The 26470-nt window shown below is 58.3% G+C and overlaps 4 protein-coding genes across 6 annotated transcripts; 1 reads left to right on the plus strand and 3 right to left on the minus strand.

Moving 5' to 3' along the window:
• Positions 1-1618: 1618 nt before the first annotated feature.
• DDA1 (DET1 and DDB1 associated 1) lies at positions 1619-9408 on the minus strand. Of its 2 annotated transcripts, none has more exons than XM_082381925.1 (5): positions 9204-9408; positions 4539-4615; positions 4262-4313; positions 3330-3391; positions 1619-2322 (listed from the first exon to the last, which is right to left on the minus strand). In XM_082381925.1, the coding sequence occupies exons 1-5, from the start codon at positions 9397-9399 to the stop codon at positions 2212-2214; spliced, it is 498 nt and encodes a 165-aa protein (XP_082238051.1). In that variant the 5' UTR covers positions 9400-9408; the 3' UTR covers positions 1619-2211. The 2 variants fall into 2 exon arrangements, with proteins under 2 accessions (XP_082238051.1, XP_082238052.1); XM_082381926.1 differs by having other exon boundaries at positions 4539-4619; positions 9204-9362.
• Positions 9409-10497: 1089 nt separating this feature from the next.
• Positions 10498-11539, minus strand: MRPL34 (mitochondrial ribosomal protein L34). Its single transcript, XM_082379977.1, has 2 exons — positions 11386-11539; positions 10498-11165 (listed from the first exon to the last, which is right to left on the minus strand). The coding sequence occupies exons 1-2, from the start codon at positions 11457-11459 to the stop codon at positions 10952-10954; spliced, it is 288 nt and encodes a 95-aa protein (XP_082236103.1). The 5' UTR covers positions 11460-11539; the 3' UTR covers positions 10498-10951.
• Positions 11540-13309: 1770 nt separating this feature from the next.
• Positions 13310-19249, plus strand: ABHD8 (abhydrolase domain containing 8). The gene is made up of 5 exons (XM_082383042.1): positions 13310-13519; positions 14726-15473; positions 17259-17429; positions 17564-17780; positions 18548-19249. Exons 2-5 carry the CDS (start codon positions 14734-14736, stop codon positions 18716-18718), a joined length of 1299 nt encoding a protein of 432 aa, XP_082239168.1. The 5' UTR covers positions 13310-13519; positions 14726-14733; the 3' UTR covers positions 18719-19249.
• Positions 19250-19386: 137 nt separating this feature from the next.
• ANKLE1 (ankyrin repeat and LEM domain containing 1) lies at positions 19387-26420 on the minus strand. Of its 2 annotated transcripts, none has more exons than XM_082383031.1 (9): positions 25298-26420; positions 25068-25220; positions 24516-24621; positions 24258-24402; positions 23273-24010; positions 22964-23141; positions 22520-22679; positions 22282-22411; positions 19387-22020 (listed from the first exon to the last, which is right to left on the minus strand). In XM_082383031.1, the coding sequence occupies exons 1-9, from the start codon at positions 25519-25521 to the stop codon at positions 21848-21850; spliced, it is 2007 nt and encodes a 668-aa protein (XP_082239157.1). In that variant the 5' UTR covers positions 25522-26420; the 3' UTR covers positions 19387-21847. The 2 variants fall into 2 exon arrangements, with proteins under 2 accessions (XP_082239157.1, XP_082239158.1); XM_082383032.1 differs by having other exon boundaries at positions 25465-25629.
• Between the last annotated feature and the right edge of the window lie 50 nt (positions 26421-26470).

Consider the following 26470-nt stretch of genomic DNA (forward strand, 5'->3'; position numbering starts at 1 on the left):
CGCCTCCCAGGCTGCCATCTGAGGAGTCAAGGGCTGCGGGGAGAACGTAGGTGTGGAAGTCAGAAGGCACCTGGTGCCCGAGTCTCGATGTTGAGGGGATGGCATGTTGGGGTGTGGCTTCCGGGAAGGGCCGGGATGCCCCACTGTGGGACGGCTGTCAGACCCTATTCGCTGGGACTCTTCACTGTGTGATCAGGGATGGACGTGGCCTCTCCCACCCTCAGGTGTGTCCACATACAAAGGCTCAGGGCCCAAAGGGCCCCACCCCAGGCAGGGCTGGAGGAGCCAGTGTGAGGAAGGGGCACTTGTGGAGGGGCCGTGAAAGAGAAGTCAGGGTTCACTGGAGGCAGGAGAGCAGCCTGTGCAAAGGCACAGAGGTGTGGGAAGGCAGGGTTTGGTGTTTGGGGGAACAGAGTGAGTAAGAGTAAAGGCAAGAGGGGTGGGTGGAGGCCGGCTGAGGGGCCTGTGCTGGGGAGACCACAGGGAGGCCATGGGACCCCTGCCCACACCGTGGACAGCACTGGCAGGAGACAGAACCCAGCCCCTCAAAGGGGAACCTGGGGCCAGGGAGGTGTGGGCAAGCCTCGGGGAAGGACAGGCTGAAGCCTGCACCTGCCCTGCCCCACGGCCTTTGAAGCTGAAGTCCTGCCATCTACTCTGCCACCAACAAATGGCGACACCACGCGCCTGCCCAGGGTCAGGCCAACCCCTGGGACTGGGGATTCCAGGCTGGTCTGAGAACCCCCAGGGACTTAGCCCTCCTTGGCACGACCACAGTCAAGCTTGCATTTCCTAAGCACCTGCCTTATGACCACAGGAACTGAACACCGCTGCACATGCGCCCAGAGCTGGGCCCCACAGCTGGGCAGCTAATCCTGGAGCCTTCCACCCAGCAGGCACGGGGCAGCTCAGGCCGGAGCAGTCTGCCTCAGGCTGGGCCCTCCACGGTGACAACCTGGGGCAGGCGCCCCCTGCAGCCTCTGTGTCCCTCATGCCGCAGCCCAACCCTTCACCGCCCCCAACACCCCAGCCATCAGCTCCAGCACTCTGGCTCCCACTCAGGGCTGGCGGGGGAAGCAGTGGCATTCCCCTGGCCCTGTGCCCAGTGGTCAGGAACTCAAACCTTCTGCCTGGAGCCCGAATGCCCCCCTACGTCCCCGGGCTCAGCCCCAAGCCCAGTCCAGCTGGCTCCTGGGAGTAGCCGTGGAACCTGCCGACTGAGGGCACTGGGGCTGGGCGTCCCGCGGTGCTCCGCGTGCCTCCTCTCTGAGGGCGTGAGGCCGGGCCACCTGGGCTGTCTCCACAGAGGCTGGTGGGCATGCCGCCCTGCTCGCCAGTGTCATGGGCGTGGGGCCCACCACAGCTCCATCCTTGGCAGCACGGACTGTCTCTCTGGGGTGTCCCGGTCCTTGAGGACACCTTGACGGCTGGGGCAGAGGGGCGGGTCCGGGCAGGTCTTGGCTCTGAGCGAGGTGGCCGCAGCAGGCCCACGAGAGAATCCAGCTGGTCCTGGGGCCCCAGCGTTTGGGGGCCCCTCTCGGCTCCTCTTGGTAATGATGGGATGACTCTCAGTGGCTCCATCCTCTGGGGCTGAGGCACGCCGAGCAAAGACGCGAGGTCGGGTAGGAAAGATCCTTTTATTGGGGTGGACACGGAGCACGCACTAGTCCATGATAAAATGACTTAAGAGAAAGATCCGGAAGGGCTGACTTCTCCCCCTTACGCATGCTCAGAGCAAGGTCTGGGCACAGAATAGGTCCCGGTGGAACTCGAGACAAGGCAAGTCTTTAAGGCCCGAACCAGCCAGTGGGAGCCAGGAGAAGGGCCCCCACCCCTGCTGGCCGGCTGCAGCAGAGGCCTGGCTCTAGACCCTCGCAGACACGCTCCAGTTTTCCAGAGGAGAACTGGGGGGCAAGAGGAGGGGGAACTGGAGGGGGGGAGGTGAGTAACAATTGTTTTTTTTAAAAGCATCTACCAACATCACACTACTGGGTCTGATGTCCCCTTTAACCATCGCTTGGTACATTTTACAGCATAAATAAAAACTCAAGGAAAATAAATACATCGGCTCCTATGAGGTTGGAAGTGGTGTGGACGGTGGGGCGTGGGTGGGCTGGCGGAGGGGCTGGGGGCGGGGCGCTTACACACGGCGGGCGGGCGGGCGGGCGAGGAGCAGACGAGACAGGAGGCGCCTGTGGGGGAGTGTGAGTCTTAAGTGTCCTCGTGCATGTCCGGGCTGTCGGTCCGTGCGACCTTGCGGGGCGGCGCCGAGCTCTCACCCTCGAGGTCCACTTGCTCCTGGTCTCTCTTCTTGGCGGCATTCTGGGGGGCAGGGGAAGCGGAGGGGTTGTGAGTCTTCATGCTGGGGGAGCTCCTGAAATCTGAGGCTGGCCCTGGGGCTCCAGCACATCACAGCGCCGGGCCTGGAGGCGGGCAGTCGACCCAGGGCCCGTGGCTGGGCAGCCCCTTCTGCCCCCTGGACCTGCCCCACCAAGCCATGGTCCCCTGGGGACACCAGCCTGTGACAAGCACTTCTAGGAGTCACCACAACTCTCAGTGACCCTCACACAGCATTTCTCAGACACTCAGAGAAGCCATCCACCCTGCCGGAGGGCAAAGGGCACTCAAGAGCCACCCGGGGAAGCCCCCAAATTGCCACAGAAGAGAAAAGCGTGCTGATTTGGGAAAACCTCCTTTCCTCCCTGGTGGGAATCAAGGCTTGTGGGGTGGGGGCGGCCAGGAGCTGGGGTTTTCTGAGCAGTCACTTCATCATGGGTTCCCCCTCCAACCTGGCCCAGAGCAGGTCACTGTCCAATGTTCACCATTATGGGGAAAAAACAATCTGACCACACGGCAAAACTACACGTGCAGATTTTCAAGGAAGAAAAAGAAAAAATATCCTGTCAGAAAGGTGGCCTCTTATGGGAAGGACAGGGGCGACGACTTTTCACAGCAGCTACGCATCCTAGTAGGGCCTGGATTTTTAATCGTGTATACTTTTCAGCGTTGAACAAAGACTCCAAGTAACACCACTGAAGTCTATCTGCCACCAGGGCGTGCTCCCCACAAACTGTGGGGAGCCGGGCCTCAGTACAGCTTACCAAGCCCCTGCCTGTCCCTGAGCACTGGAGCCCTGTGGCCTCTGCACAGCCATTCCTCTAGAGCATTCTTCCTTCTCCTGCATCACCTAGCAAACTCCTATTCAGCCCTCAAGGCCCCACTCGAACACCCAGTCTCCCAGCCACTGGTGTCCTTCCACTACTCAGAGCCCCCTGCTGGGCGCTGTGTTCCTTCCCTGAGTCCCAGCACTCGAACCCCACGTGCCTTACCTTTTTGTCCCATTGCTGATGTAAGTAGCGCAAAAGAATGTTTGTTTTTTCTGTCACAATAACTGAGGAGGAAAGACAGACAAAGTTGCAGGAAGAAGCCGTGGGGAGCCAGCTGCAGGCGGCCCAGCCCCCATCCCAGCCTGCACTGCCTCCCAGGACGAGCTTACCCCTTCCTGGCCTCTGGGCTGTCCCTGCCCTGGGTGGCCTTTGTGTGACTCAAGTCACCACCCCCAACCCTGGAGGAGATTTCAGGAAGCCAAGCATTCTCCCTCCTGAGCACAGGCCACTACCATGAGCCCAAGCTGGCTGCCCTGACAGGGTCCCTGCTTCCCAGAGAGAGGCCGAGTCTTAAGCTGAGCTCGGATTCCACCCTCAGGCAGGGGAATGAGCCCCAGCACGCCAGGTCACGTGGGCGTTTTCCCAGACAGACCAGGAGCACAGATCCACATGCTGTGCCCCAGTGACCACAGAACGCACCCAGCAGAGTCCAGGATTTTTTCACGGTTGAAAGAAAACACCGTGACCACAATAAATAACCTTGAGATCCCCCTGCTCTGTAGGCTCCAGGCCTTTCCCTGCAGGTCCCTCTGCCTAGACGCCCCCTCCCCAAGCTGCCCACCCCAGGCTGGGCTGGGTCCCCCACCCCATGGCACAAGTCTCGAGACCTGTGACAGGGAGCCAGCAGGGGAGGCCTGACTTGATGCGGGGGTGGGGGTGAGGGCCAGCGAGCGGCAGACGAGGGCCAGCTTGGGACCCTGCAGGGCTGGACGTGGATGCCGGCGTGGACATCAGGAGGGTCCCAGGGAAAGCCAGGCTCCCCGCTGCTCCCAAGGGCTGGGAGCTGCCCAGCTCCCCACAGGTCACCTCCTGCACCACCCTCTGGCCCTTCCCCTCGGCAGCCGGGATGGGACAGAACAACAGAGGCCACTTACTCTGTTCGGACGGGTACTCCCGAGTGGGCAGGTAGACTGAGGGACGTCGGTTCTGTGGGAGGGTTGGGAAGGCGTGGGTTAGGAGAGTAGACAGGTCTGGGGTCCCCTCACCCCTCAACTCGGCACCCGCCCTCCAATGCAGATCAAAAGACGTGTGAGGATTTCAAGTGGGGCTGGGTTTGGAGCTCGGCCCCTCTTTCTGGCAAGACCCCAACCTGGGGGCTGCACACCACCCCCGGCCCTTTCCCCGAGGGCAGCTCACGGCCCACGTACTCACCGAGGCTTTGCACACGGAGTCGGCATGAAATCGACTAAAATTGCTTTTGTTGTAGACAGGCAGTCCTTTCAAAAAATCTGCCTAGAAGACAGGGAAGATGGTAAGTGAGAAATCAGGCAGCAGGCTGGGCCACCCCTGGAGCACCTGTGACCGGGTGGGCTACCTACCGGGCGACTTCCGGTTTCCTTCTTTCTGTTCTGTCATTCAAGTTTTCTAGAACTCCCCCTTGAGTTGGCCACCTGATGTGTCCACTCTTATGACCAGAACAAAGTAACCAACCCCAGAGTAAGGGTATGATCTCCCACAGGGTCCTCACAATAAACCTGTCACCAGGCAAGGAGCGGGGAAACCGAGGCTCAAACAGGACAGGACACTTGCATCAAGTCAGGAGCAAGCAGCGGGGTGGGGAGCCGGACCCGGGCCCTTCCAACTGCAGACCTGTCCTCTGTGCTAGCTGAATACTGAACTCGTGGTCTCACCTCCATTTATGCACCTTTGATAGAGCCTGGGATGGAGACTTGTCCACCCTAAGAAACACTGAGGGTCCATGTGACAATACATGGGGGTGGGGGAGCAGGAGGCTGGGTGAAGGGGAAACAGCAGCTGGGACACAGGGGCTGCTGGGACACAGGACCCGAAGCCTGGGGTCAACCGAGCTTCCGAATCCTGAGAAAACTCAGAAACCCAAGTTTCAGTGTGTCAGTGCCAGCTTTTTTCTTTTTTTTGGCTGAGCCATGTGGCATGTAGGATCCTAGTTCCCCAACCACGGATCGAACCCGTGTCCCCTGCATTGGAAGTTCAGAGTCTTAATTACTGGCCCACCAGGGAAGTTCCAGTGCCAGCTTTTTAAAACTGGCTGAGCTTTTCAGCAAACACTGTGTGGACCAGGGTTGGCTCGAGGGCTGCTCCTGGGGTCCCCACATCCAAAGGCTGCCCTGTAAGGGGAGAATGCCTCCCAGTGGGGGGAGGGCCAGAAGCCTAAAGGAAGCAGGCTGGCTCCTCCCTGCCCCCGCTGCCTGGGCCAGGGGTTCAGGCACCAGAGGTTTCAGGCCCGCAAGGTGCCAGGGAGCCAGCGACAGATTCATTCACAGCTCTGACTCTTGGAAAGTCATTTTTCTCTGACGCTCTGGCACCAACTGGGCAAGGAAGGGAGAGAGCTCTGGAAGGGGAAGACCCTGACTCTGGGTGGAGGGCAGGTCTCTGCCACAAGATGGGGGTGAGTAAAGGCCAAGGGGAGCTGTGTCCGCCTCAGGAAACTGAGGCACAAGAACCCCGGGGAGGGATGAAGGCTGAGGACTTGGGGCAGGGAGTGACTTCCCCGCAGAGCAGGAGGGCAACGCTGTCGTCGGGCCCGGAGAGGGAGAGCTGGGGAGGACCAGGGGTTTCCCAAGCTGGAGTCACCCCATCATACCGACGAGGAAACTGAGGCAAAAAGATCACGTAACACTCACCTGAGGTCCCCCAGCCCCAACGAGAAAACAAGGAAGCTGACTGAACCCAGGTTTGCCGAACCTCAGAGGCCAAGCTCCTGTTCTGTGATGCCAGTGCCTCTGCTTCCTGCCTGAAAGCCGAGGGCTCAGAGCCTACAGGCTACGTGAACCCTCCCTCGGGTGCTCCATCGCCATGCCTGACCCAGGCGCTGCGCTCTCGGGGAAGCCGCTGTTCAGGGGATCCCCCATCACCCTCTGGTGCCGGCGGAAACAGGCGTCCTCACCCCTGTGGGGCCCAACCCCTTCTCTGCTGGGCCCCAGCAAGACCCTAGCGGGATGGGTGAGCCAGGGGAGCTGGAACGTGGATGGGCCTCCTGCTCCCACCCAGGAGGTGGCCCTCACACCTGGGTGACCTACGGCCCCAGAGCCAGCTCAGAGTCCCTCAAACCTGCCTCCCCTGTCCCAGGACCCCTGCCTCAGCTCAGCCCCAGACTATGGGGCCAGCTTCAAGGTGTTCTCAGGACCCAGCTGTGTGGTGGGCCCCACACCAGGCACCAGAGCACCGCGGAGAGCCACAGCAGACCTACTTCTGGCCCCAGGGAACAGCCAGTGCATGGGGACACGAGTGTGCGTCAAAGAGCCATGCAGTGAATGCAGAGTGGCCGTGAGGACAGGGCACCACGAGGTGCCATGTGAGGCCCGTGACAGTAGGGGGAGGGGGGGGAAGGCTGGCTGGTCTGGGGGATGGGGAGGACTGCCCAGATGCAGTGATGCAGGCCTGAGACCTAAAGGAGAGGAGGGGTCCCTGCCCCAACTCAAACCCCTCCGCAGCCCTGGCTCGGCTTGGCCCACGCCAGCCTCCTGCCACACACCTCCTCAGCCCGTGCCACCCTCCAGGAATGTCCCTCCGTCCTCCATGTGGGAAACACCCGCCAAACTCTCCAGCCAGCTCAAAACACCCCCTCCCCCTTCCCTCTCCCCACACCTCGGGAGCCTCTAGCAGGGAGCCTCTGCCAGAGCCACGCTCATACCCCAACGAGGTCATCTGTTTACACATCCAGTTCCCTCACTGGACTGCCACCTCCCTGAGGCAGAGGGCAGGGCAGGGCTGGCTCAACCCTGGGTCCCTGACAGGGCTAACATGGGGGCCGGGCAGCAGAGTGGTGAGAGGTTCCGAAGCCCCAGGCCTGCACTGAATCCTGGATGGGCCCCTCCCTGGCTGTGTGACCTGGGGCAGGTGACCTCCCAGTCTGGCCGCCCCAGCTGTGAACCGGGTTTACAAGAGGGACCCCTCCCAGGGTTGTTCTGGGTTTCAGTAAGACAACACAGGGAGAGAGCTTTGCCCAGAGCACCCCTGAGGGCAGCTGTTAGTATCAATGCATGTATGCTGAATAAATGAATGCAGACAGGGCATGGCCAGTACTTCCTGTCACCTAAGCAGGAAAACCAGGCCTCAGACACAGGGAGGAATCCTCACCTCAGCCAGACAAATCCTGGCTACAGCTGGGCCCAGAAGCTGTCCATTGCCTCAGCAAACACTCACTGAATATCTGTGTGCCAGTCCCTGTGTGGGCAGCCTGCCAGTGACCCAATCGAAGCAAGATGAGGAAAAGAAATGGTGTGCAGAGAGAGGAGGCATGGGGGCCTCCTGCAGTCAGGAAGGGACCCTCTGAGCAGATGTTATTCACAGGAGGAAGAGCAATCCCGGCAGGAGTAACAGGTGCAAAGACCCTGGGGTGGCAGGGACTGAGTGTGAAGATGTGAAAACAAGGCCACTGTGGCTGGAGCTCACAGCGGGAAGGGGTGAAGAGGGTGGAGATGAGGTCACAGAGCTGGGCAGGGACCTTGGAGGCTGAGGGGGGGAGGTGGGTTTCATTGGGGTTACAACAGGAAGCCCCCAGACTGTTTTGTAAGCTAGATAGTGGTATTATCTGATTGACATCTTTAAAAGCTCCCTCTGGTTCTGGGTGAATTACAAACTGCCAGTGGGGCAGGATGGAGGCAAGAAGACCAGGGAGGAGGCTGGAGCAGGTGTTCAGGCGGGAGGTGGCAGTGCCGGGACCAGGGTGGGGAGCTGTGGACAGATTCAGAATTCGTTTTGGAGGCAGAGCCAACAGAATCTTCTTAGGAACTGGGAGTGGACAATGAGGTCGCAGCGAGGAGTCAAGGACAACACCCAGGCTTGGGGACCCACGTGCTAGGAACCCACTTACCACTTTCCCATATCCTTCCTGACAAGAAGTCTTTTACCTATTCCCCACCACATCCCAAGGACTATGGCTTGTGGGCTGGGACCCTGAGTCCAGGAACAATGGGGTTTGACTTGCCCTGACAAAAGCTTCCATCACCTCTGTCAGCCCTGGGGATGCCAAAGAGTGGAGGGAATGAAGGGGGCTTCAGCTCAACTGTGAGGCTGTGTGGAGAGCCCAAACCCCAAAGAACCACCAGACCCAAATCCCAGGATAAGTGAGCGGCCCAAGGGGGATTTTAACCTCCCAAAAAGTTGGCATTATCCCCACTTCAAGATGAGGAGACAGCTGGGAGGGAATGTCACCATCCCCGAGTCACCCAGCTCATCTGTTGAGCGTTCACTGTCCCAAGCCCTTTAAGACGTCAGTTCCCCAAATTATCACAACCCTATGAAGTCTGGACTATTGCTACCCTCATTTAACAGGGATAGGGCCTGGTGACTGGAGAGATGAAGTCGCTCCCTCTTAGAGCTGGTCGGGACAGGAATGTTGGAGGTGGGGTCAGGGCTCTGGGGGACCAAGGCAGTTCGCGATGTCGCACTTCCTTTGGCGATAAAGCCCCGCATGTCACGATGTCAAGCCCCCTCCCCGCCCCGACGCTCAGGCCGGCCTCCCAAACCTTCCCGAACAAGAAAGGCCCAGGCCTGGCGCCCAGAGGACGAGGCCTCAGTTGGGGGTCTCGGGGGACCCCATCCCCACCCCCCAGGCGATTTCCGGGGGAGCCGCGACCCGGAAATGAATGAGTTGTCAGGGCCTGGAAACCTAGATAGGGTCAGGGGTCGGAGATGGAGCCAGGACGGGGTCAGCAAGAAGCTCACAGCAGGGTCCGGGGGGGTCGAAGGTGACAGGTCAGAGAGAGGGGCGGGGCCGGGCCCGAGGGGGCCGGCTAGGGCGGTGAGGGGCCTCGGGGGTTACTGGAGGTGGGTGGGCCCGCGGCGCCATTTTGTCGAGCGGAGGGGGAATACGGCCCTGGCGGCCACCCTCACCATCTTCTGTTTCCTCCGTCGCCGCCTCAGCCACCGCCTCAGCCGCCGCCACCGCCACCACAGCCGCCTCCTTAGCAGCCGCCGCACAGTAACTTCTAGCCACGGCACAGCCCACACTGCTGGTGCGGCCGCCCTTCAGTCGTTGGTCCGCCCTCTGGCCCTGCCTCCAAGTTATGCGGTCTTTGCGCATTCCCATTGGCCAGATCCGGATAAGTCACGCGCCCATTGGTCGCCACGCCGCCTCCCTTCGTGGTCAAGTTCAGTTGAGAGAGCAAAACCCCGCCCGGGACTTGCAAGTGAAGAGCAGCGAAATCCGGAAGTGGGCGGAGGCCGCGCCCCCAAAGCCCCTTGGGATTTGTAGTCTGCAACACCCGGAGGTCCCACCGGTCTCTCTAGCGTTTGCTACGCTTTTTCATATGGTGGCTCATGGGGTTCTCACAGCAGCCTCAGAAGGATAGGGACCCACCGTTACACTCCCAGCCTCCTCCCTGGGGTCCCAACCTTAGGTTTCGGCATATCTAAACTGCTCCCACACTAGCCGCTTGATATCTTTAAGCTGACAGAGCATTTTTGAAACACTTCCCTTGGCTCCCCAGTATCCCAAGGATCCAGTCCCGCCTCCTCGGTCCCAAATTCTGGGCCCCTCTGGCCTCCTTCGTCCACCTTTTATCCTGACCCGTCCAATCCCTCCTCCCTTTGGGCCCTCCCAGACCCTGCCACCTTCTCTAAGAAGCCTTCCCCGACTGCGTTCTACCCAGGGCAAAGTCCAGTGCCTCCTTTGGGCTCCACGGTCCTCACAATCATCCTCCCAGCCCTGACTCCACTGTGTCCAAACTGCCTGGGTACGAATCAAGCCACCGCCCCCACCACCACCACCACCACCACCAGCCTGACAGCCTGGAGAGAACAAGAACTTATTGAGGAAGTACCCAATAAGTTACTAAGTGGAAGCTACTAAGTATTATTACACCAACATCACAGCAAAGGAGAAATGAACATCTCATTTTAAGGATGGATCCGCTTTATTTATTTATTTTGGCCGCGCAGCAAGCAGGATCCTAATTCCTCAACCAGGGATGGAACCCGCGCCCCTTGCAGTGGAAACGTGGAGTCATAACCACTGGACTGCCAGGGAAGTCCCATTTTATTGGAACCAAATGAACCTCAGAGAGCTAAGATCTTGCTCAAGGTCACAGAGCCTGTCCCCAAGGGGCAAGTAGAGGATTCAAACCCCTCCCACCTCTCCACAAGCCTTCCTAGAACTGTGAGAATTGACATTTTATAATAAGACAAGTGAAAATTTGAACATTTATTAGATTTTTAATGACATGAAGAAATTTTTTTTTTTTTTTTTTTAGCTGTGAAAAGCTTTGTGAATATGTATTAAAGGGCCCTTATCTTAGAGAAGTGAGTTCTGAAATATTTACAGAAGAAATAACCTGATGCCCGAGATTTGCACCTCAGGAGAGGGCAGGATAGGTTGTGGGTAGAGCTGTGTACTGGGTTACAAGGGCGTTCACTGTACCATTCTGTGGACTGATGCACATGTTCGAAATTCTTCCTAATTCAAAAGCGTAAAAAGGCATTTGGCAAGGTCTGACTTCCCACTCCCTCTTCCAGTCTAATCCCACAATTCTTCCCCTGGGCCAACCCCGAAATCTGAGGATTCATGTCCGTCCGAGTCCCAGTCGTCAGCGAGGAAAAATGCTTTAATGGGGGGGGGGGTCCAGCCGGCAGCGTCGCGCTGCTCAGTGGCTCAACGACTTTCGACCCTTGTGCATGCGGCGAAGAATGACCTGGACGCCGTTTGGCTTGCTCAAGCGCCGGACCCAACCATGCTTGTTCTTGCGCTTGATGTTGCTCGGCTGATACTCGTTCCCGCGCGCCTTGCCCCGGGTCTGCTGCACGGCGGGGAGTCCCCAGGCGTCGGGGAGCCCCAGCCAGGCCCGGGGCTGGAGCCACCTGCCGGGGAAGGTTAGAGGGGGCGCTGTGTGACTTCTGCGTGGCGCCCAACCTCTCCGAGCTTGGGCTTCCCGACCAATGCCGGAGGGAGCCTGGCAGCAAAAGGCGCTCGAGGAGTTTGCAAGGCACTGGAAGGTCATGTGGTTGGTAAACAGCTGGGGCCAGCCCCCGACGCCGCCCTTACTCCCAGATTTGGGAAGGGGTCCCCCTGAGGACTCACCTGCCACCCCAAAGCGCCGCTGACCTACTGACTGGCCCCAACAGGCGACCCACCGATCTGCTCGAGAAAGCCATGTCCGCGCCGGCACGCCGTCCGGTGGCAGCTATTCCAAAGCCCACAGGTTCCGCAGCTGCGGAACGAGGACTTCTGGGAAATGCAGTTTCTTCTAGGCGGAGCCCTCATTGCCGCGGGAGTTGTAGTTCTACGTAGGCGCACCGCATCTTAGGCGTGAGCGTAAATGACCACAGGAGAGTGTAGTTCTTCTTGTGGACCAGCAGGTGACAGGCGAACGGCGCCTCCTCTGCATGCGCGTGCGTACAAGACATTATGTCCCTGGGTCTGCTGGGAGTTGTAGTTCCTTCTCCTGTAGCGCTACAGAGGGTACCCTGGGGTGACGGCGGCGCAGCTGGTGGCAGCCTCAGGAAACGGCTGGTTGAATTTCCCACCCCCAGCAGGAGCCACGCAGACGGCACACGGCTGGAAGCTTTCCTTTAGCCCCAGCCAAGTCTCCACCCCTTGGCGGGGAGCCCAGGAGGTCTGAGTTGGTGTTGGCTGGATGTCCTTGGGGTGGTCATTCAGTTTCTCAATCTGCAGAACTAAACGGTTGCAGGCTTGCCCTTGGCGGTGCCCCCGTTCAGGCCCTATTTTTCTAATACTCATATCTGAGCCCTTTCCCTTCTTACACACCCTCTACGGCTCCCCATTGCCCCAGGGAAAATATCTGGCAGGCATTTGAAGCCCGCTCTCGCCACACACACACACACACCCTAAACTTCAGCTACAACCTCTTCTGCCTGGTGCTCCCCTATTCATCTTTTTAAAATGCTCCTCAGATACTCTCCTTTCCCCCAGTCCTATCCCTCCCTCTGGCCCAACACTGCCCCCACACAGCTCTCCCCAGACTCTCCCTGAAGCCCAGGGCGCCCTCAAGGGCCAGGCTTGCAGCTGAGTCCCTGCAGGCACCCCAGCATCTCCCAGCCTGGGGAGGGGGAGGGGAGTTTTTTCTGCATTAATAAACTGTAGTCTCCCAGGAGCACCCTGAGTGGGCAAGAGTGGGTGGCTGGACCTAATCCAGCTCTGGCAGCAAATTCCAGGGGATAGGAGTGGGGAAGGGATGATTAACCCCTTGTCCTCTGAAGCCCATCCTACCTGCGCCATCATTTAGCAAACCACTACAATACTACAGCAGTACAATAATAATGCCAATAATGTATGGAGCACTTTCCCTGCTGAGCAAACTCATGAGGAAATTAATTCCATAGAGAAATAAATGGAGTCTCAGGGAAGGGACTTGCCCAAGGTCACATATCAGCAAAGGGCAGAGGCTGGCTTTGAACCGTGGGCTTTCTGGCTCCGGCTGGGACCAGGGTCACCAGTTAAATTGGCCTATCTGTGAAACTCCAATTCCTTAATTACCCATAGCTCCAAGATATCTGTTTAATGGTTTAACGAATTTAACAATTTTCAGAACTTGGAATCACACAGCCGTGGTTCCAAGTCCCATCTCTGCCCCCCAGCTTGCCTTGTGACCTTGTGCCATTTATGAGCCTCAGTTTCCCCACCTGAAATTGCAAAGATCTGGGAGACTGTAGAACGGAAAGGTCAGCAGAGAGAGAGGGGCATGGGGGCTCCGTTTGGAGGGGACAGGGCAGTTCGGAGGCAGGGGCTAGCCGAGGAGATCCTCTTTGCAGACAGGAGGGGCCCGGAAGACCTCAGGTTGCGACCCCTTCTCGGCGGTTAACCAGGCCCAATCCCTCCCTCCACCTCCGTAAGCCTTGAGGGAGGCGGGGCCGTTGCCACAAGAGCCCGCCCTGATCCCGGAGTTGCCGCCTCTGATTGGCAGTCTAAGTAGGCCAGGTCATTATGCAGCTGCGATTGGCCGAGGCTCCAGTCAGTCGGCGCGCGGTCCCGCCCCCCCCCCCCCCCCCCCCCCGCCACGGGGAGACACTTAAAGGGCTGTCTCGCTAGGCGGTAGCGGGATGTCCCCGCACTGACCGCCCTGGGTCCGCGCCCGCCCGCTTAAACGCGCCCGGCCCGACCCCGCGCCACCATGTAAACGGCGCCCGCAGGCGGACGCCGGCTTCTCCGCCCGGGACCCCTTTGCCCTGCCCCGGGCCCCAGGGCCCTCGATGAGGTGAGCAGGGACCGGGCCGTGGGAAGGGGACACTGAGGCCCCTGGGTCTTTCACTTTGGAGGGGGGGGTGTCCACAAAGCCCTTAGGAAGCCGCGGAGCCCCAGTGGCCTCGACCCCGCCGCAGGGTTGACGGGCACCCAGGAGGCGGGGGCCTGGCTCTGTGGAGGGGGTCTGGCGTGGCGCATCTGCGCCCCCTTTGGCAATCCTGGGTTGGAACCCCGCCGGAGGTGGGGGGCGCGGCCTGCTCCCCCTTCCTCAGCAAGTACGGGCCACTGCAGGCCGGGTGTTCGGCGTTCATTATCCCCGCGGAGCCCAGGATGGGGACGGGGAGGGCTTGGTCCCATCACCAGGGCCTAAACAATGGGGGTGCGCTGCGCGGGTATCCCCCTCGAGTTATGTAACTGCCTGCAGTTGCCATGGACACGGAGTGGGGGCCGTGGCCCAGGGACCGGGATGGAGGCCTGGAGGCCCCCAGCCAGGGCTTTACCTTCTCCATCCTCATCTCCACCACTGGGGGCTGTGTGCCAGATTCCCCAGAACCCAAGGTACTGAGCAGTGGGGACAGAGCACCTTCTTCCCAGAGTGTCTGAGCCTCAGCTTGTAGGTCTGTGAAACAGACCCATTGCACCCATGGTCTTGGGGAGTTGGGCAAGGGCTTCTGGAGCTCAGTCCTGAAACCCCTCTCCCAGGGTCTCACCTTTCAGAAGCCAGGTTTAGAGGCCTGGAATGGGGGCTCATTGGGATCTGCACCTTTTTAGATGCCTTTGGAGCCCTCAGGATATGCTGGTTTAGTGAAAGTGAATTAAGGAAACAGTGCATGAATGAATGAGTGGACGAATGAATGAATGGGTTTAGGAAGGCATAACTGCTATAAACCTGAGCTGGAGGGTTCTCAAGGATGGGCCACATTTGCCACAATGTCCCCTCCTCCGGGAAGCCACCCCCAATGAATGCCTCTTGGTGTCAGCCACGACCTTCTCTCTAGGATAGACTAGGCTGGCCCAGAAGGGTGGCCGAACGCCACACAGGCACTGACCAGACAAAACATCTCAGTGCGTGGCTGGTTCTGGCCACCCCCAAACTGGAGCCTAGATGGGGCCTCGCAGTGCAACTCACCTGACCCAGGTGTGGGGAGTGGGTGATATGGGAGTGGAAGGCTCCCTGTTTAGATGGCCTCTGACCTGGCTGTCACGACCCCACTCACAGGACACACCATGCTGACCGGGGTGACCGATGGGATCTTTTGCTGCCTGCTGGGCGCGCCACCCAATGCTGTGGGGCCGCTGGAGAGTGTGGAGTCCAGTGATGGCTACACCTTTGTGGAGGTCAAGCCTGGCCGCGTGCTGCGGGTGAAGCATGCTGGACCCGCTCCGCTCCCCACCCCACCTCCACCACTGTCAGACGCCGCCCAGGGGGACCAATCTGGCTTGGTCCACTGCCAGCGCAGAATCACCGTGTACCGCAACGGGCGGTTACTGGTGGAGAACCTGGGCCGGGCACCACGAGCTGACCTCCTGCACGGGCAGAACGGCTCTGGGGAGCCACCAGCCGCCCTCGAGGTAGAGCTGGCTGACCCAGCGGGCAGCGATAGCCGCTCGGGCCCAGGCAGTGCTGGGAGTGGCAGTGGCGGACGACGGCGGCGAGCCCGACGCCCCAAGCGGACCATCCACATTGACTGTGAGAAGCGCATCACCAGCTGCAAGGGCGCCCAGGCCGATGTGGTGCTCTTTTTCATCCACGGTGTCGGCGGTTCCCTGGCCATCTGGAAGGAACAGCTGGACTTCTTTGTGCGCCTGGGCTACGAGGTGGTGGCGCCCGACCTGGCTGGCCACGGGGCCAGCTCAGCGCCCCAGGTGGCCGCCGCCTACACCTTCTATGCACTGGCAGAGGACATGCGTGCCATCTTCAAGCGCTATGCCAAGAAGCGAAACGTGCTCATTGGGCATTCTTACGGGTGAGCCAACACTGGGGTGGGGATGAGGGTGAGGGGTGGGGACTGGCAGGAACTGGACACCCACTCACAAAATACTGATTTCCCTTCTTGAAAAATCCCACTAACATCTGCAACAAAACAGGGATTCCTGCCACCAATGCTATTGTTTCACATTGTTTTAAAGCAGTATCTCAATCCCTGAACTATTGACATTTTGGGTCAGGTAATTCTTTTCTGTGAGGGGCTTTCTTGTGCACTGTAGGATGTTTAGCAACGTCTCTGTCCTCTACCGATTAGATGCCACTAGCACAATGGTCTAGTGATGATCATGACAATCAAAAATGCCTTCAGATAGTGCCAAAGGTCCTCTGGTAGGCAGAATCACCCCTAGCTGAGAACCATTGTCTTCAACTAAGTTCAAAAATTGGTTGCTCTGGAGACCCCAAGGGCTCCAAGGAAAGACTAATTGGAATCCCATAATTTTTGTTTACAAGGGCACAGGTTGCTATAATTCACTCTTCCTTACAGGGGTGACAGATAATACCACCTATCATTTAGATGAGAGCCCACGCCATGGAAGGCTCTGGGCCTGGGTGCCTGATCACTGCCAAGTGGTACCATTCTGTCCTTTACCCAGGAGGAAAGGCAGGATCTGATCAGCCAGCCAGGTTGAGAACCACTGTTTTAGCAGTTGTAGCCCATGCAACTAGACAAGAAAAAGAAATGTTACATAAGTTTCCAAAAGAAAGGAAGTCAGACTGGGAAGTAGCATAGCTCCTATTTGCTTATATGAAAACATACCTCAAAGTGGATGCTTATGCTAAATGATTCCTCCAATTAAATGAGCACCCACCTGTGGAAATTCCTGTGACCCCATAACAATGCTATGAGGTCAGCACAGTTACTATGTCACAAATGTGGAGATGGTAGCTCAGAGAGGTTAAGCAGTTTGCCCAAGGGCACACAGTGAGTCACTGGGACAGTCAAGTCCACCTGACTCCTGCTTGTATCCTGTCCCTCTTTTCAGCAAGGGTTGGCAAACTTTTTCTTAAAGAGCCAAATAGTAAATATTTTAGGTTTGCAGGCCATAATGGTTGATCTCTGTTGAAACTTCACATGTCTACTGTTGTAGAAAGAAAGCAGACATAATTGTAAACAAATGGGCGTGGTTTTATTCTAGTAAATCTTTATTTATAAAATATTTTACACATTTACAAGATTTACAATCTTACAAAACTTAAGTTTACAAAAACAAGCAGCTAGCCCACAGGCCATAGTTTGCAAAAAACACTCTGCTTTAGGGGGAATGAGGAGAGGTACCTGCACCCTTCCACCTTGCATAAGGCAGGCAGATGTGCCACACCCAGGGGCCAATGAGAGAAGATCCTTAAAGGGAAGGGATACGCTGGAAACAGGGACCTTCTCTGAGAAGCCAAAGGGTTTGTTAATCAAATAGCTTTCCTAACACTTGGCAATAAGTAATTCTTACTCCTTTGGGGGTTATGATGACTTTGAGGATCTGATAAAAGTTCTATATGTGGATCCTTTCTCCAAAAGAAAAAAAATCCACCCTCAACACACACACACACACACACACACACACACACACACACAGTCTCACAATTTCAGGGCATTTGAGATGCCCCACCCATCCCTCACCCCCATTTGGTGTCCATGGACCCCAGGGGAAGAATCTTGGCCTTCAAGGATATGCCTCTGGATGAGGGGAGGGCATTAACCCCTTCACTGCTTGTATCCTGCTGACCACTGCCCTTCAACCCTCCCCACCACCCACCCATGGGGCAGTGTCTCCTTCTGCACGTTCCTGGCGCATGAGTACCCCGACCTGGTGCACAAGATGATCATGATCAACGGCGGGGGCCCCACGGCACTGGAGCCCAGCTTCTGCTCCATCTTCAACATGCCCACGTGCGTCCTGCACTGCCTGTCACCCTGTCTGGCTTGGAGCTTCCTCAAGTGAGTGAGCTGGCCCTGCCCTGGCATCTCCCCAAGGTGGATGGGAGGGGAAGCTATATGGCTGGGGCTGGCATGGGGGCACCCCTGGTGGCTGAGCTGGCATGAGGGCTCCAGCAGTGCCTCCCCACCCCCAGGGCTGGCTTCGCCCGACAAGGGGCCAAAGAGAAGCAGCTGCTGAAGGAGGGCAATGCGTTCAATGTGTCTTCCTTTGTGCTTCGGGCCATGATGAGTGGCCAGTACTGGCCCGAGGGCGATGAGGTCTACCATGCCGAGCTCACCGTGCCCGTCCTGCTCGTCCATGGCATGCACGACAAGTTTGTGCCGGTGGAGGAAGACCAGCGCATGGCTGAGGTATGGCACTCCGGCCACCACACCCTTCAAATCCCCCTTGCACAGTCCAGGGGGACTCTGCCTTGTGCTCCAGCCCCAGGGACGTCAGAGCTTAGATGGAGAGTCAAAGGTGGACTCCAGAAAGTGGGGCTGCCTTGGACAGGTGGTAGGTTTATGTGCTGTCCCCACTGCACGTTAAAAGGCACTCTTCATGGGACTTCCCTGGCGGTCCAGTGGTTAGGACTCCGTGCTTCCACTGCAGGGGGCACAGGTTTGATCCATGGTGAGCGAACTAGGATCAGGGCTCGAGCCTGTATCCCCTGCATTGGCAGGCAGATTCTTAACAACTGCGCCAGCAGGGAAGTCCCTGGAGAGATTTTAAATTGTCACACTGTGGCGGAGGAGTGGGATGCTATTACTGGCCTCTAGTGGATCGAAAGCCAGAGATGCTGCTCAACATCCTACAGTGCATGGAACAGTCCCCATCCCAGAGAATGATCCCACCCCAAATGGCATTAGTGCCCGGGTTGAGAAATCCTGCTCTGGACATATGGTAGGCACTTAATAAACGGGGAATGAATGAATATCCAGTTGGGCTCCAGCAGGGTGACAGGCCATCTTCCAGATCCCCCTTGGGTGGAAGTGGAGGAATATAGGGTAGATTGCAAGAAGGACTTCCTGATGTTGGAGGCCATGCATAGATGGGGGGGCGGGGGGCGTCCCAGGGCAGCCTGGCCCCGAGCTCCGTCGTCCTGTCTCTGCCTGCCCTGAGCCCGCGTCCTCCGCAGATCCTGCTCCTGGCCTTCCTGAAGCTCATCGATGAAGGCAGCCACATGGTGATGCTGGAGTGTCCGGAAACAGTCAACACGCTGCTCCATGAATTCCTGCTCTGGGAGCCCGAGCCCTCGCCCAAGGCCCTGCCCGAGCCCCTGCCCACGCCCCCAGAGGAAAAGAAGTAGCCGCTGAGCTGGCAGGGTAGCGCTTAGTGAGCCGACGAGCCTGAGGAGGAGCCCGGAGCCGGAGTTGGGTCTGCCGCGCGGACCACCTACCTGGGCGGGCCGTTCGCTCCAGCGGGCGGGGTCAGGTCAGGGAGACGCCCCCCAGGCCGGCTGGGCAGGACGTGACGTTCGTGGGAGCCAGGTGGACACACCGCTCTCTGCTAGTCCTGCGGGACCCATCGGTTTTTCGGGGCCATAGCCGGGACCCCCGCGGAGGATGACCTTGTACAGAAGCCCCCTACCCCACAACGCCAGGGCCGAGGCAGGCCACCACCCCGCTGTCTTCCGTGTTCGCCGTGCTTGATCCTGGGACCCACGAGCCCCGCAGGGACCCTCGAGACCCCGCCCCAATGCCCGAGACCCCTTACCACCCCCCCATTCCTCGGCGCTGGGAGCTATTGTGGCCCAAGGAGGGAGGGTTTGGGAGGGGGCTGGCACCACCGAACCCGCACATCTCAACTTGTAACTCAATAAAAAGAAGTGACAATCTGAGCCTCCAGGCCTGTGTTGGGTGACCGCAGCGCGGGGCCGCCCTGAGCCTCAGTTTCCCCAAGTGCAGGCTGAACTGAGTCGAGTGCCTCCCCCTCAGGGCTGGCCCACAGAGACTTGAGGATGTCGGCCCTCCAGGCTTTCTTCCCGAGTTCCCCTCCCTCCTCAAAATGCAGGGGCTACTTGGGCAGTATTTCCAGAGCAGAAGGCAGATAGGGGGTGAGCTCCCCGTCCCTGGAGGGGAGGAGGAGAACCAACTGAGATCGATGCTGAAGTTGAGGTGAGGATCCGAGGACGGTTGCATCTGGTTACAGTAGCCATAATTGTGTCCGCTGTATGCAAAGCCCTGTGCCGAGTGCCTGACACCCATAGGTTCATTGAATCCCCTTCACTCCACACCACACAGCAAGTTAGTACCTCTTACTGTCCCATTTTATCTTATAACTTGGTTTTGAGTTGCTTTTGTCACGAAGATGATTTTTATTTTGAATCTGTCTTTTTTTTTTTGAATCCAGATTTCTCTGGATTTCCCTGCTCCATGGCTGTGCTCTTGGTCCTCTATATTTTATTCTAATGTATGTATATCTAGGTTTACCCGTGGTTTGTGTGGCCAGTGGGAGGAGATTTGTCCCCTCAGTTGCTGCACCTTTGGTCCTTTCCCCACTGGTTTGTGAGCCCACCTTTAATTTAAACCAGGGGTTCTTACAGGGGCACTGTTGTTGGTTAACAAATTCTGGAGATATGTTTGATTACCACAACTGGAGGGGGAGGTGCTCCCAGAATCTTGTGGGTGGAGCGCAGGCATGCTGCCTGACACCCTACGGTGCACAGGACGGCCCCCACTGCAAGGAGTAACTTGGTCTCAAAAGTCAGGAGGGCCAAGGTTGGGATACCCTGTGTTTTAGACAAATCCCACCTCTTCTGGGCCTCTTTTTTTGGCGGGGGAAGGGATGTCTCTGGATTCTTTCTGTTTGTGTATTCTTGGGAGATGGCATGCTGTTTGGTTTTTTTTTTTTAAATAAATTTATTTATTTTTTTTCGGCTGCATTGGGTCTTCGTTGCTGCGTGCGAGCTTTCTCTAGTTGCAGCAAGCAGGGGCTGCTCTTCGTTGCAGTGTGCAGGTTCCTCATTGTGGTGGCTTCTCTTGTTGTGGAGCATGGGCTCTTAGGCACGCGGGCTTCAGTAGTTGTGGCTCACGGGCTCTAGAGCGCAGGCTCAGTAGTTGTGGCGCACGGGCTTAGTTGCTCTGCGGCGTGTGGGATCTTCCCGGACCAGGGCTTGAACCCGTGGCCCCTGCATTGGCAGGCGGATTCTTAACCACCGCGCCACCAGGGAAGTTCCAGCATGCTGTTTTAATTGCTATCACTTTATCAAGCACCTACTTGGTGTCTGGGAGGATTCATTGTCTTACACATGAGGAAAGGGAAGCTCGGAGTGAGGTTTCTTCAGCTCAGTTAAAATGGTAGAGCCCAGGCCCACTCCAGAGGCAGGAACCCTAATTACCATAGCAGCCAGAGTAGCCAGGGGCTCAGCGGTGGAGGCCAGGAGGCAGGTGGAACCTTAGCCCGCCCCCTGCAGGACCTGGTTCTCTGAGCCACGATGACAGGCAGGTGACGAACCCAATGAGGCAGCAGATCTCACCAAGTCCCTAAACCCACTGGACTGCTTTGAAGAAGCAAGTTCTGGAAAATTTAAATGATCCTGCCACCACCTCGCCAGGATAGTGGCTTGGCACTTACTGAAGCTCTTTGCATAAAGAGCAAAGAGGTTAGTGATGGGGTTAGGGATCCCATTTTATAGTGGAAGAAACAGGTTCAGAGAAGCAACACCAGGAGGCTCCAGTCACACAGTGATGCCAAGGAGGGCTGGCGTCTCACACCCACACCGCGATGACCTCCCCAGCTCTGCCCACCCCTCAATACACAAGTCGGTACCTCGAGAACATCCCCGGTACCTCGAGAACATCCCGACACCCGCCGCCTTCCCCCAGAGACTTTCCGCCTGCAGGGCTGCCTCTGGCTCAGTAGGGCTCTGAGCCAAACACTTTACCCCATGACGGTTTAATCAGATTTCCTCAGTGACCCCCTGAGGTAGAACCTCGCACTTTCCCCATTGTGTACAACTGAGGACAGTGAGGCTCAGACAGAGAAAATGCTGGTCCAAGGTCCCACAGCTGGGAAGCAGCGAAACCTAACTCTTGAGCTGGGCAGATTCCCTTCATGTGGCTGAGGAAGCCCCCAGCCTAGCCTACATTGTGGGTCCCCTGTGTCAGGGAGATAAAAATGGACTCTGTTTGCCCAAACAGGACCAAAGTGCCAAAGCATTGGCATGTTTCAAAGCACCAGAGTGTTCCAAAGAACCTTCTGGTCTACTTGTTCTCCTCCCACATCCCCTTATTCTCCACCCATGACAGGGAGCTCACTACCTCTCCAGCAGTTCCATCTGTAATAAAGTCCTCCCTCAGCCCAAGGGAGAGATTGTCCTGCTGCTCCCCCACCAGCCTCCTGCAGCTGGAGACGGGGGGCTGCTCTCAGCGCGGGGAAGCTGGAACATTCAAACACCCTGATCTCGACCTAGGCTGGATGGCCAGTTCCCCAGTGCTCAGCCACGGGCCTGGATGTCCTGGGGCCGTAGCTCTCGCTCACCCTCAGCCAGGAAGACAAGGAGGGCACGGTGCAGCAGATGCACCCCCAAGCGGCGGCGCCGGGTGGGTGGCCAGCCAGCCACCACTCCATAGCAGTGTCCTTGCTTCTGGTTGGTCAGTGTCTGGATCCCTGGGGAGATTAGGGGTAAGGTCATGAAGGCAGCCTCCAGGAACCCCAGGCAGAAGTATGTGCCAGTAAACCCACTGGGTATTGCCCTCAAGCAGGGATAAACCAATGGAGCAAAATCTGTGCATGTGTAGGTACATAATTGGTGCTCAATAATTGCTCATTGAATGAATGAACAGCCCTGAGGGGCAAGGGGTGAGGGAATCAGTAGATCAAGTGCCCTTCATGTGACCCCCCCCCCAACCCCACAAGCCAGGCACCTACCTAGAGCATCCACAAGACATGCTTCTCGAGTGTAAGCCTCCACAGCAACCACATGCTGGAAGCAATGCAGGGAGACAACACCACGACCACTGGCCCAAATGTCTAAGATCTGGCGCACCTTGGGGCAGGCCTGGGGGGAGCCAGGGCAGGATCAGAGGTCTGCCCCCCAATTCCCTCTTTCCTCTCCCTGCCCGCAGCTGTGCCGCCCCTGCCATGAACCTGGTCCTTATCCTCACACCTGTTTTCCTGGCCACCCTCGGTGGCTAAGGGCCTTCCAGAGGTGGACGTTTGGCCGGGCCCGTGTTCCCTTGCCCACGTAGAAGATGGCATGGACAAAAATCCGAAGGCATTCAGCCAGTGTCAGTGAGGAGGCTCGGGCTGGAAGGTTCTGAGTCTTCCTAGATGAAGTAGGTGGCTCAGAGAGGGAAAAGTGACGAGAGTCGCCCCAGAGACAGTCTTTAAAGACAGAGCAACCCATGTCCAGTGACCCCTGTTTTATAAAAGGCAGGGTGGGTGGCTGTTCGCCAAGGACACTCAGCAGCTTGAATTGGATCCAATTGCCTTTTATAGATAAAGCTGATGACCAGAGAGGGCCAGTTCCCTTCCTAAGGACACACAGCAGATAAGAACCAATCTCAGAATTTTCCAGTTCCCACTTCTGGGTCATTCCTGTTCCAAGTACCTGGGGTCCAGCAGCAAATATGTGAAGCTGGACTTCATGACCCCCTCCCGCCACCGTCTGGTGGGTTCTGGCCGCTCAAACTGCTTGGCAAGTGCATCCTCATCTGCCTGGGCATCTGGGATACGGCCGGTCCGCAGGGCTTTGGCCAGCTCTGGGCTGTGCCCTGAGAATTCTGGGCCTGGGAGGGGAAACTGAGTCAAGAGAGACAAAGGAAAGGGTGGTTCCCAGAGATGAAGGGAGAAGTAGGTTGCACTGAGAGCCACGGGTCTCCGAGGACTCCTGGAGGCTCCTTGGACTCTGGATACTAACCAGGAGCAGCCTGGGCTTCTTCTAGTGGTCGGAGGTAGTACGGCCGGGTGAAGGACGTGATGGTACCGCGGCTCTTGCCAAGTGCCCGGAGCCCTTGCAGCAGCTCCAGGTCAGACATGGTGGGGTCCGGTGGGCACTGGCAAGAGGGGATGGGGTCCCTGCCACCTGTGGCGCTCGCCTCATCCTCTGTCAGCCAGAGGGCAGCCACATCACTGTCGAGGGACAACTGGTCATCTTTTGGGATGTGGAAGTCAGAGGGTCCAGGCAGTGGTTCCCAAGGGGCACTATGGGCTGGGCTCCTGTCTGGGAAGAACTTGGGGGAGGGGGAGGCATCTGGCAAGGTCAGAGTCAGGGCCTGCAGACGGGCATTTAGTTCTGCCTCCCTGCCCTCCACGAGGGCTCCATGTTCCTGCTGTGGGGTACCCGAAGATCTTGGCACCTTCTGGGAGGGTCGGACACCAGCCCAGGGGGACGTGTGGGCGGTTGGGTCCTCAGCTCCAGAGGCCTCAACCGCGGTGACAAAGGAGGCAACTGAGCTGCAGTCCCAGCGCCCTAGGGGGGACTCCAAGCTGCCATCTGTGTCAGCAATCTCAGGGTGGGCAAGGAGGCTGGGGGGTCCAGGGCCAGCCTCCAGGCTCATGTCCTTGCCATCACCTCTGCCCAGTGTTGTGGAGGCCAGTGTCACACTGGGAGGTCCAGAGGGGCTGATATTCAGCCCCTTTCCCCAAGGGCCTGGGCCTGGAGCAGGGGATAAGAGTGGGAGTCAGAGAGGAGGGGAGGAGGAAGTGAGAGACAAAGATGGAAGTCAGATCAGACAGAAAGAGGCGGCTGCAATCGCAAAGAGGAAGGACAGAGTCGGAGGCAGAGAAACGGACCAGAGACCCTGGTCGTGAAACAAACAGTGGGAGAGCGTGGACGTCACACACAGAGACCCGCAAAGCTAGATCAGAGGCTAAGCACCCCCAGCCGCACAGGCACCACTCACTGCCAGGCTTTGGCTCGGGCTCGGGCTCCTGGGGGTCTGCCCGGGTCCGTGTCGGGGTCCTGGTCCGAGCCTCCAGCTCCCGCAGGACACGCACACAGTTCTGGTGCCCCTGCTGCTCGGCCAGGTCCAGAGGCCGGAGTCCGTCCTGCACGGGCGCGGTCAGCAGGGGGCGCCCTCTTCCCTCCCTCTCTTCCTCCCTTCCTTCCTCTTTCCCTCCCTCCGGGTTCGCCCTGCTACAAACTGCGCTGGGACCCCCACCTGGTCGCGCAGCGCGGGGTCCGCTCCCTGGCTCAGCAGCAGCTCCAGGCCGCGGCGACAGCCCCAGGCAGCGGCCACGTGCAGCGGCGTCAGCGCCTCGGCCGATCTGGGGCAGGAGAGGAGGAGGGGTCAGTGGAGGAGGGAACTCAGTCTCCGCCCCCACCCTCCGACCCCCCGCCCGGGGCCTTGGCTCTCAGCCCCCCATCTCCGCCCTCCAGCCTGGGACACCACACTTGGAACCTAGATCCTGCGCCCTTGGGCCAGGACCCAAACCTCTGCTCTCTGACTCTAGAGCGCCTACCACCAGATCTGAACCTTTGATCCCCATTTGGCCTCAGCGCAACCTCATACCCCACCCTCGGTCTAGTACCCTGCCTCTGCCCTTGGACCCTCAAGATCCCTCCCCAGATTCCCCAAGCTCCGCCCCCGGGCATTGAGTCCGCATCCTTGAACCGTGGGACGCCCTCTCCAGGACTCCCAGGTCTTTCCCTCGGACTCGGGAGACCCCTCTCCTTCGCGGAAGAGCTGCCCGGAGCCCAGACCCTGCCTCACCGAGTGTTGGGGTCCCCGCCTCGGCGCAGCAGGGCCTCGAGGCAACACAGACTCCGCGGGTGCTGGGCTCTGGCCGCCAGGTGCATGGCCGCCGCGCCATCCTCGAGCACCAGGTTGGGGTCAGCACCACGGCGCAGCAGCTCCTCCACTGCCCTAAGGACAGAGGGTCAGAGTGGACCGCGACACTCGCCCCCTACCCCTGGCCCGCCCAACCCGTGCCCTGCCCTCACCGCAACTCCTCCTCCCGCAGCGCCGCCCGCAGCCGCCGCGCCAGGCCTGTCGCCAAGCCCATGCCCCGGCGGTCCCCCAGACCAGCTGCCGGGCCTGTCGATTTCCAACTTCCCGCGGCGCCCTTGTGCGCACGCGCCGCTCCGCCCCTCGGCCCGGGTCCCCGCACCTCGGCGCAGTGCAGTGTCCCCAGCCAGGCTGACCCGCGCCGCATTGTCGTCCACATCTAGGTTCAGGAGCTCTAATGCTGGCCCGAGCCTGCGACACCAAGTAGTGCCCAGGCAGGGCTAGGGGTAGCCGATAAGGGCCCGGTAGGGTGGAGGTCGTCGTGTGTGCCGTTATCTCTCAAAACCCCGTAAACACTAACACAGCCTGCTGGAAGGGGTGGAGCTACGCTCCCGGGGCCCGATGTTGCCCACAAGGCATTAGGTCTTCCGGAACCATCTGCCGAGGCGGCCTCCATTAGCGCACGCAGCCCTGATAGTATGTTAGGTTTCAATTAATAGCTCCCTCCTGCAGTGGCTCTGTGTTGCCCATTTTCAGTTCCGCGGAGTCGTGAGTCCATTACTTTGGAGCCCTGGGCCTCTTAGGGCTTTAGTTTCCCTATATGCAAAATGGGAGAATAATCCTTTCCAGGCTGGTGTGAAGTTGAACGAGGGGCCTGGCACACAGGTGCCTAATAAATCTTCATGGGAAGGAAAAGCTGTTTCTCGATAAAGCTATTTTCGTTTGATAAGGAACTGAGAAAACCTATCTGGTAAGCTTTTTTTCACAATTGCTCATCATCCAGTAAGATGGTTGAGTGATGCACCTGTTATATCTGTGTCCCTTCCTCTGGGGAGCACCCACACTATTTCCTGATGGAACTATAAACCTCCCTTCCCAGAGAAGCTTGATGGAGTCCTGGCCAATCAGAGTGTACCACAGCTCTGGCCCATGACTAGCCCAATGCAAGGTTACATGACCTAGGCAAGGCCAGTCATAAGGGGTGCTGGGACAGCCCTCACTTCACCTGGGTTGGGATTTGGGGAGCAGTCACAGCCATCTCACCCCTTTCCACGGGTTGGGAGGAAAGCAGGGCACACTGAACACCAACCATGCAGGGTATTTCAGCCCTCCCCAGTGGCAGTGTCAGAGCACCTGGCTACAGCAAAGCCTGAAGCTGCACCATGGTT

Source organism: Balaenoptera borealis (assembly GCF_965194805.1).
Source record: "Balaenoptera borealis genome assembly, chromosome: 2".
In the NCBI taxonomy this organism is placed as follows: domain Eukaryota; kingdom Metazoa; phylum Chordata; class Mammalia; order Artiodactyla; family Balaenopteridae; genus Balaenoptera; species Balaenoptera borealis.

Bases quoted from the DNA above. Each gene is read 5' to 3' on its own strand.
- MRPL34 (XM_082379977.1), bottom strand. From the start codon at position 11,459: ATGGCTTTCTCGAGCAGATCGGTGGGTCGCCTGTTGGGGCCAGTCAGT. The intron at 11,166-11,385 runs GTGAGTCCTCAG...CTTCCCCGGCAG, and splicing joins GCGGCGCTTTGGGGTGGCAG to GTGGCTCCAGCCCCGGGCCT.
- ANKLE1 (XM_082383031.1), bottom strand. From the start codon at position 25,521: ATGTGGACGACAATGCGGCGCGGGTCAGCCTGGCTGGGGACACTGCAC. The intron at 25,221-25,297 runs GTGAGGGCAGGG...CTCTGTCCTTAG, and splicing joins CTGCGGGAGGAGGAGTTGCG to GGCAGTGGAGGAGCTGCTGC. The intron at 24,622-25,067 runs GTGAGGCAGGGT...CTCCTGCCCCAG, and splicing joins GGCGGGGACCCCAACACTCG to ATCGGCCGAGGCGCTGACGC.
- ABHD8 (XM_082383042.1), top strand. From the start codon at position 14,734: ATGCTGACCGGGGTGACCGATGGGATCTTTTGCTGCCTGCTGGGCGCG. The intron at 15,474-17,258 runs GTGAGCCAACAC...CCCATGGGGCAG, and splicing joins CTCATTGGGCATTCTTACGG to TGTCTCCTTCTGCACGTTCC. The intron at 17,781-18,547 runs GTATGGCACTCC...CGTCCTCCGCAG, and splicing joins AAGACCAGCGCATGGCTGAG to ATCCTGCTCCTGGCCTTCCT.
- DDA1 (XM_082381925.1), bottom strand. From the start codon at position 9,399: ATGGGAATGCGCAAAGACCGCATAACTTGGAGGCAGGGCCAGAGGGCG. The intron at 4,314-4,538 runs GTGAGTACGTGG...ACCCTCCCACAG, and splicing joins ACTCCGTGTGCAAAGCCTCG to AACCGACGTCCCTCAGTCTA. The intron at 2,323-3,329 runs GTAAGGCACGTG...CCTGCCCCCCAG, and splicing joins ATCAGCAATGGGACAAAAAG to AATGCCGCCAAGAAGAGAGA.